The 17,400-nt window shown below is 36.7% G+C and overlaps 1 protein-coding gene across 1 annotated transcript; it reads right to left on the reverse strand.

Moving 5' to 3' along the window:
• Positions 1 to 585: 585 nt before the first annotated feature.
• Positions 586 to 9,782, reverse strand: LOC132115794 (uncharacterized). Its single transcript, XM_059524194.1, has 8 exons — positions 9,700 to 9,782; positions 7,350 to 7,403; positions 7,191 to 7,256; positions 6,569 to 6,762; positions 3,707 to 3,861; positions 1,540 to 1,967; positions 1,231 to 1,430; positions 586 to 1,016 (listed from the first exon to the last, which is right to left on the reverse strand). The coding sequence occupies exons 2-8, from the start codon at positions 7,363 to 7,365 to the stop codon at positions 819 to 821; spliced, it is 1,257 nt and encodes a 418-aa protein (XP_059380177.1). The 5' UTR covers positions 7,366 to 7,403; positions 9,700 to 9,782; the 3' UTR covers positions 586 to 818.
• Between the last annotated feature and the right edge of the window lie 7,618 nt (positions 9,783 to 17,400).

Genomic DNA, 17,400 nt, shown 5'->3' on the forward strand with positions numbered 1-17,400 from the left:
TATTTATTTATTTATTTTAATATTATGTAGTCATTTGAAAAGCGCCATGGGTAAAATTAGCCCTTGGCAGTTCTTGTATATAATAATTTAATAATGTAATAATTATTTTATGTAAAGTTTCTTAATTTTAAATAAAATATTAGTAAATAGGCACTATCCCAGGTTGATATGGCCACACGGGTTTGTTTACACATTAAATTTACGAAAAATCTAAAGAATTTTAAACCAAAAACACTCGAGCTTCATTTTTTTTCTTACAGGGACAGTCATAGTTCGTAATTTATGCCAGGAGTTATGTAAATGAAAACGAAGTCGAGATCGATATAAAACTTGAGTCGTAGACTTTTTAATGATGTAAGCACATTTATTTTTCTCAATACTCTCATTTTCATTTGCAAAACTTTATTCTTTTGCATATATTTGTGGTATTATATTGACTCCATAGAAAAGTATTAAATCTGTTCCACCGAAAGCAGCGAATATTTTCGACTTGAAAAGTGCAAAACGAAAGGACATTTCAAAAATGTACACACCACTGATATAAGATCATCATCATTTAAAAAATATATATATATTTATTTTTATTTTTTTTACAGTATGGCCAGACCACATGGATCAGATTTTATACCAGAAACTGATTTTAACCAAATTATGTTTTTTTTAATTTATGAATATTTATGCTGAGTTGTAACTTGTACAAGAGCAGTAAAGACATTACAAAGTATTACAAAAATGACAGAGTGAATCTGTATGCATTAGAAAATGTCACTGTAAAAAGTGATTAATTAGTTAATTCTTTAATCATATCTCTCTGTGTGTCACTCAGTGATGGCAGCTATGGACGACCTCTGTGGGCTGATCTCATTCAGTCTCTCCGTGATAGACCTGCGCTGCTTTTCCCATTCATCCTTGGAGAGTGAGGAAGGATTCGTCTCCAGGAACTTGAATGCATCTTTAGACTGAACGCTGAAGATGACCTGTGCTCTCTGACAGCATTCACCAAATCTCTGCCAGTACTGAAAGATTAAAGCCACAAAAGATCAACCACATTTACTAAAAACATCTTGACATAAACTCATTATCTCAAATCACTCCCAAAACCACTCACGATTTCCTTCATAGTGAAAGTCACAGTTCACTTTATGGGGAAGGAGTGAATGAAAATCTGGCTGCTGATGTAAATACTCATGAATAACACTGAAGAATATTTATAATCAGTGTCTACATTACCTTTCCTGTTGCTTTAATGGAGGTCAGAAACCCCTCCTTCAGGTCCTGAAAGAGATCCTCCTCGACAAAGCTCTGGTCTTTCATTGAGTCCAGCAGCGTACGCACATTCTCCCAAAACTTCTGAAGCTCAATCAGAATTTGCTGGATTTGTAAAAGACACAGCTGGACGTCTTCAAGGTGGACAGGACTGGGAATCACACCTGGACCAACAACATACAGCAGATCAGAGAAATCAATGTGAGCCTTCAGAACATTTTAATAGACAGTGGTGAACATGTAAACTGCATGATGTTTGTTAAAATCTCTCACCCGGCTGTGTTTTGGAAGTGGACAACTTCAGCTGGAGATCAGTCAGTTTGACTTGAATCGTCTGCTTTCTGGCTTGCAGATCGTCCTTCTCAGAGGTAAGATGCGACAGGTCGGCATTGAGCGATTCAGTTTTAGCAGTAACAGCAGGGTCGGTCATAGCAATAAATTGCAACAAGTACATCCAGATACCAGATTGTTTTTCACTCGAATTTGTGATGTGATTCTGTAGCTCACAGTTTTTGTCTTTAATCTTTCTCTCTAAATCCTTCATATCTCGATTGTGTTTTGTCAGCTCCTCTTCAAGCTTGGCCACAGCTTCCTGCAAACTCTTCACCTGTGTGTTCTCCATTCGCTTTTCTTCTCTCTCTTTCTTCTCTTGAATCACATCACTGGTACACCTTGCCACACTTCGTATATGTTGATCATACCTGAATAAAATGGTGCATTTCATATGATCGGTTACAGTGAAATCCCTTATGAAAATGAACCATGGTTTTATTATAATGAAATTGTAGTAACCATGTTTTTTTGACATATTGCCAATTGTACAACTACAGTTTTACTACAAATACCAAGGTAACCACAAATTAACCATGGCTTTGCCACACTAACTGTAGTGTACTTACACTTACATAAACTATGGTTAGTGTAGCAAAACCATGGTTATATTTTGATACCATGGTTTAACTGTAATAAGTACGGAAGAGTACAGAAGAGGATTAGGGCCAAGCAATAATAAAAAAATAAAACCATCTTGAGATTAAAGCTGTTATGTTTCGAGAAAAAGAAAAAAACTTTTTGGTTATGTATGGTAACCCTCATTCCCTGAAGGAGGGAATGGAGACGTTACGTCAAAAGCCCGACGAACTGGGATCTCGTCTAGCGAGACCAATCCATTTTGAGTGTAAACTAAACAAGACAATGCACACTGGCATATTATCATTGCATCCAGCTGCCACTGATCACCGCGTGAGTATAAGTAGGTAGCAGGAGCGGCGCATCTTTAGGTTTTCGCTGAGGAGCCGAGCTGGTGACCCAGCCACTCATCGGTGGTACAGGAGCAGTGGCAATGGGACATGATGTTGAGGGTTACCATACGTAACCGAGATGTCACCTTTCAGTCAGTCACTCTCAACGTCACACTGGATGGCCGACGAATTGGGTTCCCCACCAAAGTGCCACGGGTCCTTCCCCTTCCAGTGTCCTGTGGAAGCCAGGCCAGGGATTACCAATAGAAGACCAGCTACTGCTGCCATGACACTACCCCATGAGTAAGACTGGATATTTGTGAAGGCCCTGTGGCCAGCTGTGTGCCAATGCGTCTGTGTCGAGTGTTCCCTTGGGCAGGGAGTACAACAACTGGCAGTGAGAGGTTTCTGGCTCAGAAACGTCTCCAGATGGAACGGGATGGAGTCGCTGTTCTCTTTCCAAGGCCCAGGCCAGGAATATGAGAATATTCCTCTCTGTTCTGTCTGTAATAAGCTTGCTCCTAAATGTGTTGGCCCATTTACTGTCACCAATATTATTAGTTTTTGGCAGTCCGCCTCAAACTTCCTCCTGTGTACAGGAGAATTCATCCCGATTTCCATGTCTCCAAATTAAAGCTCATTCTTTGTTCTACCATAAATCCTCCTGTCCCAGCTCCCCCACCACCGCGACTCATAGATGGGGAACTCACTTATACGGTAAAACGTATTCTGGACTTGAGGCGAAGAAGATGCAGATTTCAGTACCTGGTGGACTTGGAGGGTTATGGTCCGGAGGAGAGGAGTTGGGTTCCTGCAAGGGACATATTGGATAATTCGCTTATCGATGAATACAATCGCCAGGTAGGTTCCTCTGGAAGCGCTTCTAGGAGGAGGGGTACTGTCACGGTTCATGGATCCGTGTGTTCGTTCTGCATGTCTGTTTCTCATTCAGCAGTTCTCATTGAGCAAATGAGCGTGGCTGCACCTGACACTTGTTCTGTTCTTATCTGTCTCGTGTTTGGTACTGCATGTTGTCAGATTGTTGTTGAGTTTGTCCATGCCTGTCTTTCTCTCCAGTCCTTAGAGTCTTGTTTGTTTCAGAATTGTATTCTTTCATGTGTGCTTTGGTGTGCATAAATGTATCAATTATATGGACTATTTATCTACTTATATATTTATAAGTTTGCTAATGTTTTCACCTCTTCACAGTCACATCCATGGCTCTGATGATGTCATTGATCCATGTTCTGGCTTTCTCCAGGGATCTCAGTGCCAAAATGGGTTTGTTCTTCTCAAACGCTGTCATCAACATTGGGAAAAGAGAGGAGACCAGGTTGGAACCTGTGCCGACACACTACAAGAAAATAAAATTTTATAAAATTTTATTAAAAAACGTGAATTACTAAGCTTAATTCCATCATTGAATAAAAATATGAAAAGGTAACTGTGACTTCTTAAACGCACAAAAGAATTTATTTCTCGAGATTTTGCCTTTTTTCCTATGAATTCTGAGTTTAAATCTTGCCATTTTTTATTTTTTTCTCCGAAGTCTGAGTTCACATCTAACAATTTTAACTTTTCCCCCTCTGAATTCTAAATGTATTTCTTGCAATTTTGTTTAAGCAATTTAATTTTTTTTCCTCTTAGAAGCCAAAGAGTCTCTATATTACACTATATAAACTATTTAAACAAGCAATTATGATTAAAAAAAAACATTTGCAATTACGTACATTTTTATTTTTATTTTTTGGTGGAAATAAGCTTCCATGTGTATTAATGAATCACAACCCGAATTCTTTTAAAATTTTAATAAAATGAAAACTAAAAGACTTTAAAATCACATGAGCCAATATTTTATTCACAATAGAACATACAGAACATAACAAAATGTTTAAACAGATATTTAAAACTTTTATCCACTAAATGAGCTCATTTCAAATGAGACCTGTAGCAGGCATCAAATTTGAAATGAGCTCATGCATAGAATTTTTAAATTTCTCAGTTTAAACATTTGTTATGTTATCTATGTTCTATTTAATAAAATATTGGCTCATGTGATTTGATTTTTAAAAGCATCTAAACTGGATTTTATGGGATTTGTTAGTATTATTATACATAATAATTGCATGTTTGAAGGGGTCATATGACGTTGCTAAAAAGAACATTATGTAGTGTATTTGGTGTAATGCAACGTGTTTATGCGCTTTAAAGTTCAAAAGCAGTATATTTTCCAGTGTATTTGCTCCTCTATGCCCCATCTTTCTGAAATGCGTAATTTTTTTACAAAGCTCATCGTTCTGAAAAAGGAGTAGTATGCTGATTTGCCAGCTATCCAGTGCGTTTTGATTGGATAAATACCTCAAGAGTGTGTCGCAAATGTTACACCCGTTACCATACTGTGATGCCATCTTCTGACACGATGAGACAAAACCAATAAAACCCATTACAAACGAGGCATTTGTTGCATTTAGTGGGGACTTAATTAATGATTATAATAACTTCTACTGTCTTTTTATGCATTACGTTGCTTATCGTGCCACATAAACATAAAACGATGGACCAGTGAAACAGGGTGGGCTTTGAAAGCCTGTTTCGACCTAACTGTGGAGTGTTATTGAAGCTGCTACCACTGATCTGGTTGAACTCACAGAGACTGTAACATCCAATATTGGTTTATGTGAGGATATATGTATTCCTGCCAGAACTTATTTAACATTCAACAATGATAAGCCAAGGTTTACAACAAAACTCAGACATTTTTGTCCGGCCAAGATAATGCATACAAAAATGGGCACAGATTCTTGTACAATCAGGCCAGGAACACACTGAATAAAGAGTTTAGAGTGGCTAAAAGGACCAATGCTAAAAAGTTGGAAGATCAGTTCACTTCCAATGACTCCGCTTCAGTGTGGCAAGGTCTGAAAGCCACCACAAACTACAAGACACTATCCCCCAGCACTGAGGCAAATCAACAACTTGCTGAAGACCAGAATCAGTTTTATTATAGATTTGACAGACCTGTGGTTCTAACGTCTGTCGTCATGAAGTCATTTGAAAAAGTGGTTCTGGCTTATCTGAAGGACATCACTGGACCCTTACTGGACCCCCTGCAGTTAGCAAAGTCAAAGAGCTGCTCCACCAACACTGGTGTCCCTCAGGGATGTGTCCTCTCCCCACTGCTCTTCTGTCTGAACACCAATGACTGCACCTCTAATGACACCTCTGTCAAGCTCCTGAAGTTTGCAGTTGACACTACAGTCATCAGTCTTATCCAGTATGGCGACGAGTCTGCTCATAGACAAAAGGTTGAGCAGCTGGCTGTCTGGTGTAGTCATGCCGTCCTTCGAATGAGACATTAAACTGAGTTCCTGACTCTCTGTGGATATAAAAAATCCCAGGATGTCTTTCAAAAAGGTGTGACCTCGGCATCCTGGCCAAATTCACCCATTGGCCTCTGACCATAATGTCATCATAATGCATCATCACTCTGTCTCCTCTCCATTAATAAGCTTGTGTGTGGAGGGCATTCTGGCGCACTATGGCTGCCGTCGCATCATCCAGGTGGATGCTGCACACTGGTGGTGGATGAGGAGATACCCCCTGACAATGTAAAGTGCTTTGAGTGCTTAGAAAAGCACTATATAAATGTAAGGAATAATAAAATAATACAAATAAATTAACAACCTGGAGTTTTGCTTTCACAATGAAACACACAGCGTCTCCGAGACTTAGCGGAGGCAGCAACAATACTACAGCGAGAATAAAAGTTATGCCTTCTTTCTTCACGTGAACATTTGGGCGGTGTTATAGAAATCTTCCCACACAGTTATGTAGACATGTGGGGATGTGTTTAAACGAGGCGTTTTAGGAGAACGTCGACAAGTCTTAACTTTTATAAAGAATATCTCTTTGGGTCTGAGACTTTAGTCTTTGTAACTTTAGGGAGCGTATCTAGAAGCACTCCTAGCTTCTAACACTTTTTTTTTAGGAATCGTCACGTATTTCAAAGTGGCCATGTCTGTCAAGATATGTAAAGCAGAACATGATTAATTCGGCCTCACCTTCATCAGAACGGCTTCAGAGGATCCAAACAGCATTTGTGTTTCAACAGCTTGTTCCCTGATCAGACGCTCCAACTTTGGAAATTTACCCAGATCCAGGTAAGACAGATGATAGAGAAGAGCCGTTCGCTCTATAGCCGGATGGAGATCGTGGATGAACTCTGAACTCCATGAGAATTCACTGGGCACAACCTCTGAGACATCAGACCAATTATTAGTGATGGAAAACAACCTCTAGGGTTCAATTATGGGTGAATGGGTCAGTAATACTAAAGTTTTTTAGTTAAAACACTTTTTTTGTTTAAAAAACAGTTGTAGCCTAATGGTTAGAGAGTCAGACTTGTAACCCACAACCCATAAGTGCCAGTCGTGGGTCCTCAAAGTTTTTTCTCATTTACATAAACATTTTTTTTTTCTTTGCTATTGTCATGTTTGACATCACTGGACGTTTGTAAAGCGTAATGTTTTACCAAGCTGCTTCGAACAATTTGTAATAATATAGTTGAAATTCAATGCTGATATTGGCAAATATTTACATATTTGATACTGTTGTGAAGAGCAAGTGAAAATACAGAAGAGCCATGTTTCTGATCATGTTAGATGTAAAGTTCTTCATGTCCACCTCTTTGTGTGTGGCTCGAAACAAACATCAGCTGATTCTCGCTTTTCTCCAGCCTCGGCCTCTTGTCTGTTAGAAGAGACAACATGAAAAAATGGCAAAAGCTTTAGCTTTATAATATTTAATGTACTGTAGTTCATTAAAGTGTAAAGTGTCTCTTACCTTTGCAATTAGACATGGTTTTCTATGGTAGTTCCTAGTGTAAGTTCTCTAAAGCTACAACAGAAAGACAAGACGATTTTGGTTTTAAATAGTTAAAATTTTTGCTTTTAACCATAAACTAACTGTCATGCCCCTGGACTGTCTTTGTTGTGTTTTCCCTCCCCGTGTGCTCCGTGATCCAGTTTCTCCCCTGTCTAATTAGTCATTCTGTTCACCTGTGTTCCTTCCAATTCCCTTGTTATCCTGTGTTTTTAAGCTCCAGTCTGTTCTGTCTGTGTTTGTCGGGTCGTCAAGTTGTGAACGTGTCATCTTCCCTTCCTGGTTTGGATTTACCCCTGTTCGGATTTAATAATAGACTGTTTGCTATTCTATGTCTCCATCGTTTCTTCTGGCAGCATTACTCCCTCACCCGCAAAGACCTTTCCCTATTGGAGTATGGAGTTGAGTTCAGCTAGCTCTCCATTTTAACTGTGTTCGACAACACTATGCTGAAATCACTGTTCTGGATCAGGGTCAATTACTATCATCCCATCAACTTCCCAGACACCTTTGGATTGGGCTGGAGGGAAGCCATTATCGGTGTCTGGAGAGTGTCTATCCAGAGCGACAACCTCCTGCTCTCTCTCGTGAAGCCAACAAGGAAGTGACTAAAACTGTAATTCATCGACTTGCCACTTGAGACTGGCTGCAAAAGAGTCAATCCCCATGTTAAAACTAACTAACTTTACAACAACAAAAAAAAACAAGTTTACAGCCTGGTTCAAAAAATTATTTTGGTCTATATAGCTAATTTTGCCCTTCATGATAACTGTGAGGGGGTAATTTTTTTTATAACTCATCCGTTTAAATTACTTTAAGCCTTAAAGTTCTGCATAATTGGGGGGCGTGGCCACCTGAGTGCCACCTGAGTTGCCGCTGCGGTCGCGCTAGGTGGGCGTGGCTTCAGGAACCAGCTCCCGCTTTTTTGGCCATTTTCGACAGGCGGCAAGGAAGCCGACCGGAAGTTGAAGTCGGCCGCGTGCCACCATCTTGTAGCAGAAGTTCACTTGCGTTAGCATCCCATTGACCTCCCATTCATTTTGGCGTCACTTTGACAGCGAATAACTTTACATCTGAGGCGTTTAAAGACTCCATTTGTCCATTATTTACTTCTAAAGAAACACGACAATGTATAAAGGGCTCCATTGCCTTCTATGTTAAATTATGGCCCCGTAGAAACAGTTTTTGTAAAAATAGGCTAACGATTGCGTCATAACCACTCGACTCTCTGTCGCATTACCGTACAGACAGGAGGAAAAGCTCGCAGGCAATTAACTTAATATGGCTTACTGGCGTTACATTTTAAAATACTATACAAAATAATTAATCAGAATACTTACTCCTGCTCACTCACGCCAAAGAACTCCCCGCTCAAGCTCGCCGTTTCTGCAAGATTAACGATGGCAGTTTGCACGCACAGCCACTTATCTGTCAGACAGGTTGCTGACGTCATCAAGCTTAGTTTGAGTCTGCGCGTCAGAAACGGAAGTGCTAAAAATAGCTATAACTGGGCTTCACTTGTCTCAATTGAGTTTCAATGGGGTCGCTGTGTCCATTTCTTTTACTGTCTATGGACGGAACGCACCAATATATACATACTATAAAACACGTTGAACTCAAAAATTGCTAGAAAATCAATGCCATAAATCTAAACAAGTGTGTTCCAAATGTTATGTTGATATCTTGAAAAAGGAAAAAAAATTGCATTTAGTGTGATTTTGTTTGGGGGCAGTACCAAACTTTTCCCATTAGATGGCAGCAAATCTCAGCTGGTGTACACAACGGTGAAATTTGAGATTTACAGTACGGTGTAATTTCTCTCAAAAACATTACAGGAGCACATGCACACACACACATACAAACCACACTCTGACTTCCATTACAACTTTATAATATAGCAAAAGCTGAAAAAAAAAAAAAAAAAAACGGTATTTGCTTTATAGGCCAAACTTGTGAAAATGGTAAGACCTGGAAAAAAAATAGGAACAAATTTAACTTTGAAACTTTGCCTATTTACAAGCCTATTAACAAAGACTGCATCATGTTATAGTTGAATGGCCCTTTGATTAAAAATAGCAGTTTTAATGTGTTTCAATGGTGACGTTTGTAGCTATTTGTACTTAATGTAAAATAAAGGTATTAAAGAAAAAGAAAGTGAAATGTAAAAAATATAAATATGTAAAAAAAATAATTTAATCAATCGATAAATTCAGTCAAAAAATTTATAATTATAAATGATGTTATAAATGATGCTATAATAAATAAATTATTGTTATAATAAATATATATCTTGAAAAGTTGCTCTACTTACATGTTTTGTGTCCAGTTTCTTTTTCAAGTGTCTGCCAGCAACTTCATCAACCGAATGTGAATGCTTGAAGAAGACAATTTTCAATTCACGTGGTGTTGAGAAAAACATGCATCAGGTAAAGCAGAAAAAAACTCTGCACAAACACATGCCCTTTTTGTAATCACATGATTTATAATTTGAGTGTCGTCTTCACAAGAAAAGCATACACATTCCTCATGCTATGGTTCCTCATGCTTGTGCTGTGGAATTCCAAGAAGGAGCGTCATGCACTTATTTTCAGGGGCGTAACCATCATTTCAAAAGTGAGGGGGACAGAAATGTCAAATGTAATAATAATAATATATTTTTTGTGTGTGTGCTTAATTGACAGGTTTATTCTTTTTCTTATCTCTTTAAATTGTCTAAGAAATCAAATACACTGATTGACAATTACCAATAATTAGTGTCCTGTACTTATTGTCTATATTTTTATAACTGCCCAATGGAAATTTTACGATTTTAATTACACTTTTTGTTCCATTTTTATCATAGAATGAGGCAGAAAATACATATTTTTTAGTTTTATTAATATTCTTTTGGTTTCTGTAACCAATGTTTTTATAAATTACAAATGCGATCAGGTATTGGTAATCGGTATTGACGAGTAGGCTACCAAAAATGAAAGTATCAGTATAGGCGCTGCTGGCAATAGTCAGTAATACAATATAAAAGACAAATTCAATAGATAAAAATAAACGAATTAAATAAAAATTTTGATTACTAAAAATAAGAGTCTATAATACACAAATGTAATAATTATAAAATAAAACACTGCATACTCTCTACTGAATAAATTAAATACATGTGAATTGTTATTAAAGTGAAATATAGAAGTGCAATATAAAAGAAGAAAATGTCAGACTATAGGACAAATACAAAATAAAAAGACACAAATTAAATAAAAATTAGATTACTAAAAATAATAGTCTACAGTACAGTAATATAATAATGGATGATTTTGTCAGTCGCACATTTAAACAGATTTTTGTTTTGCTATAGAAAATGTACTATGCACAATTTTCTAAAGTGTATGAAGCTGAAGGTTTTTGGGTTAAGGTTCATGATGAACAACATTTTTAACATTGTATGTGCATGAAACTCGTGTATTAAACAAATTCAATGCACACAGACTGAAGTAGTTTAAGTCTTTGGTTCTGTAAATTGTGATGATTTGGGTTCACATTTAACAAAAACTCACCAATTCACTACCTCAACAAATTAGAACATGGTGACATGCCAATCAAATTAAACGTGAGCCAAAATCATCACAATTAAAAGTATATATTGTAAATTTATATATATATATATATATATATGTATTCCTTATTTTTTTATCTGTGTTTTTTGTTCTGTTACTGTCATTCTGTCACAAAAACATATTCATTGTATGTGTAAACATACCTGGCAATAAAAGCTAATTCTGATTCTGATTCTCATTCTGATTTTGATCTACTAGATCAACTAGATCCTAGTGAGCTGAAACAGAAACTGCACTTGTTAAAATTACAAATGACCTGCTTCTTGCGTCAGATCAAGGCTGCATCTCATTTCTAGTCTTACTTGATCTTAGTCCCGCGTTCGACACCATAGATCATGACATACTCATAGATCGATTACAAAACTATACAGGTATTCAAGGGCAGGCTCTAAGATGGTTTAGATCCTACCTGTCCGATCGCTACCATTTTGTTTACTTAAATGGGGAGTCATCTCATTTATCACCAGTAAAATATGGAGTGCCACAAGGATCCGTCCTAGGTCCCCTTCTATGTTCAATATACATGTTGCCCCTTGGTAATATTATTAGAAAATACGGAATTAGCTTCCACTGTTATGCTGATGATACTCAGCTATATATCTCAACGAGACCAGATGGAACTTCCCAATTATCTAAGCTAACAGAGTGTGTTAAAAATGTAAAAGATTGTATGACCAATAATTTTCTCCTTTGAAATCCGGATAAGACAGAGAGATTACTTATTGGACCAAAATAAATTACATGTACACTGATGCAGAAAAGCTAGTTCATGCATTCATGACCTCTAGACTGGACTATTGTAATGCACTTCTAGATGGTTTTCCTGCATCTTCAGTAAACAAGCTACAGGTCGTCCAAAATACAGCAGCTAGAGTCCTTACCAGGTCAAGAAAACAATCTACTAAATAATCTGAAGTTCACCATTCTTCCATCTTTAAATGAGCTCAAGGTATTTTAACAGATTATTATTTACCTTATCACCTGGTGTATTGTTGTTGCAATTTGTGATGTCTTTTTGTTTTAAAGCACATTGAACAACCTGGGTTATAATTAATAGTGCTATATAAATAAAATCTTATTGCCAGTTGCCTTTGCTATGTGTTTCAATGTTGTAATGTAAATGTAGTTTTTTTAATGATTTTTTTGCTTCTCTCTTAGCCAGGTCACACTAAAAGATATCTTAATTTCAATTTTTAAAACTGGTTAAATAGAGGAAAATAATGAATGAATGAATGAACCAAGCCTGTTAAAAGAACTGATGAATGTATATTCCAAACTGAGAACTCTGACATTTCAGATCTTTTATACAAAAGGCTGCAAAACAAGAATAGCAAAAATCCTGACATGCAACATATTCTCACAATGAAACTTAAACCCTCTGAAAACCACAGGGGCGTTCCAGCTCTACTTAACTACCCCAGGATAATTACAGAGCACTAACACCCTGCTTGCATTTTTCTCGAAATCTGGCCCGACGCCATCATATTATGAAAAGGTCCAGAATAACAAGGTGCTTATTTAAATAAAGTACCTCAGGTTTCTAACATGGATAATTGGGCTTAAAAGGAGAGCAGGAGTCAATATTTAATACCCAAGACTCAGCAGCTTCCATCCCTGATGCTGCTGTCCGTCTAAGTTGGAGTCCGAACACAATAGAGGCTAGGGATGCACCGATACCGATACCGATACGGTATGGGGCCCGATACTGAGCTCCTGTACTCCTGTACTCGTACTCGTATATGTCAAAAACAAGTAAGTGAAACAATGCACAAGTTACTTATCAGTAGGGAGAGAGTGAGAAAGAGAAATCACGCTCATGCACTTCTGTTTTGTGATCTTTGATGTTCACTCACTTAGCACACGCATTTGGATAAAAGCTAATTCATTAAAAAAAAGACAATTCTGTGTGTAAAGCGCTAGGCAGTTCGTTACTACTGTCTCTCTCATTCTGAACCCGTACAAATACATGCACGTGTTGCGCGTGTTTTGCTTGCTTGAGAGTTTCTGCATTATATGAGTGGCTTTGGAAAATCAATCACAGCACATTTCAGATAAAAAAAAAAAAGTCTTCCATTTGTGAAAAATATCACCGGAGATTTTAATGAGCTATACATCGATAATGTGATATTGATTTCATACAACAGTGCTCCCTGAATTAATCAGTTTTTGAACTAATCAAGTGAGCCAGTGATTCAACGGCTCATTCAGACATTTCTAATTGAATCAACCATTTCGAACCAGTCGTTTGATTTGAGCGATTCAATAAATCATTCATCAAAACGGGCTTGTTTCCACCTGGAAACAACTGGTGGTTTTATTGTAATCATTAATTATCCATGACAGGCCTAAACCAGCCAAGGTTTTCCGCATTTGTTTAATTATCAATATTGACCAAAATTCTTCCATTTCAGTCCCAAGAAGAATAAAAACATATAAATAATAGTTCATTTAATAAAGCAAACTTTTCATTAAATATAAACCTTTTTAAAATTGTACAAATTCAACCACTGGTGGTAACTGGATACTTTTGTCCATATTAGGGATTTCATGGAGCATATATATATATATATATATATATATATATGTAAATCTATAACTGCATTTACTTCTCTTTATTTATTATTATCTGTATCCTGTTGATGTTTCTGTACACTGGAAGTTTCTTCTGTCACCAAGACAAATTATATTAAACACACTTGACAATAATCTGAATGCAAAAGTTTTGCAACCAATGTTTTCTTCTCATCTGTTTTTTTTTCATCACCATGTCCCTTTAGGTGCTGTCAAAAATAAACAATGTCATACTTCACATATCTTAAGAAATAGTTCACATAAAACTGTAAATACTGTCATCATTTACTCAGCACCATGTCAGTTCCTAACCTGGAGCCAAATTAAAATCTTTCTTGCAATTTCCTGCTTTCAAACTTCAGAAAAAAGGGATACTTTTTTTGGGGGGGGGGGTGAATCTGGCCCAGCCCAAAGATATGATATTTAATAAATGTATTGTGTCGTTTAAAATTATTTGTTGAAATTGTTGTTCAACACACAACACAACAGCTACACATAATAGGCTACATCAGGGGTTAGTGACATATGGCATGCAGACACTCACTGACGTGTAATAATAGCTAAAGAAGTATATGTATTTAATTTAAATAAAGTCTCTCAAACTTGCACATGGCTGTATATTGTGAGTTATGCATTCTGTTTTATTAAGAGCTATCAAACTCTCTCTCATACACGACTATAATGTCTCTCACATACTATTAAAGCTTTCACACGTCTAACAAACTCTCTCAAGCAAGAATTCAAATGTTAAACATATTTAGCTAGCTTGATAGAGAAGGATCACTCAAATCAATTAAAATACAATAATTAAAAAAATATCCGTCCTCCAAAAAAAAAAAAAACTCATATAAATTAAAGATGCATGCAGAAATGTATTTATCTATTTATTTTTGAGCAGTATAAGAGATAAACACGTATAGCCTACTTGTCAAGTGATGCATTTGTGAAATTCTTCTAAAAACCATGTGATTTAAAATATGTGTCTTTACAAGCATGCCATATATATTTGGCCGATGTACTTGCTGCAGGACACTTGGAGAAGGAAACTGAAAACAGAATAGATGTAAGTAGACCAAAATTCCCTTTTAGAATTTGATTAGACTTTATAACATCTTTCTTTTCTTTTCTTGTAACAACATATTTATAACTATAAATACATCACAGAACAATACATCATCATTTATATATATATATATATATATACAGGTGCATATCAATAAATTTGAATGTTGTGGAATAGTTAATTTAATTCAGTAATTCAACTCAAATTGTGAAACTCGTGTTTTAAATCAATTCAATGCACACAGACTGAAGTAGTTTAAGTATTTGGTTCTTTTAATTGTGATGATTTTGGTTCACATTTAACAAAAACCCACCAATTCAATACCTCAACAAATTAGAATACTTCATAAGACCAGTAAAAAAAAAAAAAAAAAATTTCAGTGAATTTTTGGACTTCTGGTAAGTATGTTCATTTACTGTACATGTACTCAATACTTGGTAGGGGCTCCTTTTGTTTTAATTACTGCCCAATTCAGCGTGGCATGGAGGTGATCAGTTTGTGGACTGAAGAGGACTGCTTTTTAAATGTATTCATTTATTTATTTTTGAGCAGTACCTCTAAAGAGATAAACACGTATAGCCTACTTGTCAAGTGATGCATTTGTGAAATTCTTCTAAAAACCATGTGATTTAAAATATGTGTCTTTACAAGCATGCCATATATATTTGGCCGATGTACTTGCTGCAGGACACTTGGAGAAGGAAGCTGAAAACAGAATAGATGTAAGTAAACCAAAATTCCCTTTTAGAATTTGATTAGACTATATAACATCTTTCTTTTCTTTTCTTTTCCACATATGACAACATATTTATAACTGTAAACACATTATAGATCAACACCATCATTATTGATCTATATATACACATACAGGTGCATCTCAATAAATAAGAATGTTGTGGAAAAGTTCATTTATTTCAGAAATTCAACTCAAATTGTGAAACTCATGTATTAAATAAATTCAATGCACACAGACTGAAGTAGTTTGAGTCTTTGGTTCTTTTAATTGTGATGATTTTGGCTCACATTTAACAAAAAAGAAAACACCAATTCTCAACAAATTAGAATACTTCACTTTTTGTGTGTGTGTGTGAATCGTTGGCCCTCTGGAAAGTATGTTCATTTACTGTACATGTACTCAATACTTGGTCGGGGCTCCTTTTGCTTTAATTACTCGGCGTGGCGAGGAGGTGATCAGTTTGTGGCACTGCTGAGGTGGTCTGGAAGCCCAGGTTTCTTTGACAGTGGCCTTCAGCTCATCTGCATTTTTTGGTCTCTTTTTCTCATCTTCCTCTTGACAAAAGCCCATAGATTCTTCATTTAACCAACTTTTGGTGCTTCTGGCAGTGTGGGCAGGTGCCAAATCCCCCTGAGAAATGAAATCAGCATCTTCAAAAAGCTGGTCAGCAGAAGGAAGCATGAAGTGCTCCAAGATTTCTTGGTAAACGGGTGCAGTGACTTTGGTTTTCAAAAAACACCAGCAGATGGCATTGCACCCCAAATCATCACAGACTGTGGAAACTTAACACTGGACTTCAAGCTACTTGGGCTATGAGCTTCTCCACCCGTCCTCCAGACTCTAGCACCTTGGTTTCCAAATGAAACACAAAACTTGCTCTCATCTGAAAAGAGGACTTTGGACCAATTGCAACAGTCCAGTTCTTCTTCTCCTTAGACCAGGAAAGATGCCTCTGACGTTGTCTGTGGTACAGGAGTGGCTTAACAAGAGGAATACGACAAGTGTAGCTAAATTCCTCGACACGTCTGTGTGTGGTGGTTCTTGATGCCTTGACCCCAGCCTCAGTCCATTTCTTGTGAAGTTCACTCAAGTTCTTGAATCCAGTTTTCTTGACAATCCTCATAAGGCTGTGGTTCTCTCAGTTGGTTGTGGATCTTTTTCTTCCACACTTTTTCCTTCAACTCAACCTTCTGTTAACATGCTTGGATACAGCACTCTGTGAACAGCCAGCTTCTTTGGCAATGAATGTTTGTGTCTTATCCTCCTTGTGAAGGGTGTCAATGATTGTCTTCTGGACAACTGTCAGATCAGCAGTCTTCCCCATGATTGTGTAGCCTAGTGAACCAAACGGAGAGACCATTTTGAAGGTTCAGGAAACCTTTGCAGGTGTTTTGAGTTGATTGGCATGTCACCATATTCTAATTTGTTGAGATTATGTGGGGTTTTGTTAAATGTGATCCAAATCATCACAATTAAAAGAACCAAAGACTTAAACTACTTCAGTCTGTGTGCATTGGATTTATTTAATACATGAGTTTCACAATTTGAATTGAATTACTGAAATAAATTTACTTTTTCCACAACATTCAAATTTATTGAGGCGCACCTGTATATCCATTATGGTGTACTATTCTGTACAATCACAAAATTTGAAATAATAAAAATACATTCCCCCTTTCTGTACTTGTCTGTTATCTGAGGTTATATTACTCTTGTTACATTTTTATTCATCCAACTCAAAAGTAAATTAAGGCTGATTAAGGTTATTAAGATGATGATCAATATCAAATAATTGTATGTTATGTGGTAAATAAAGACATTTTACTGTATGTCGCATTTTTTCAGGGTTTCAAGTGTTGTGTTATACAGTCAACCCACTATTACACTACCTACACATTTAAATACCTAAAGCTGAAACAGATTTTCGGTGTTTCCCATACATTGGTTTATTTGCGGCATCATCGTTGCCCACCACAAATAGATTTTCTTTTTCCCTTTAAATGTTTACTCTACCATTTAAAATGTGAGTCTTTT

The sequence above is a fragment of the Carassius carassius genome, chromosome 35 (genome assembly GCF_963082965.1).
Source record: "Carassius carassius chromosome 35, fCarCar2.1, whole genome shotgun sequence".
Lineage (NCBI taxonomy): Eukaryota > Metazoa > Chordata > Actinopteri > Cypriniformes > Cyprinidae > Carassius > Carassius carassius.

What these genes read in the sequence shown, in the direction of transcription:
- LOC132115794 (XM_059524194.1), bottom strand. An exon ending in CTGAAGCCGTTCTGATGAAG is followed by an intron (nt 3,862 to 6,568) that starts GTGAGGCCGAAT and finishes ATTTTCTTGTAG; the next exon opens with TGTGTCGGCACAGGTTCCAA. An exon ending in ATGGATGTGACTGTGAAGAG is followed by an intron (nt 1,968 to 3,706) that starts GTGAAAACATTA and finishes CATTTTATTCAG; the next exon opens with GTATGATCAACATATACGAA.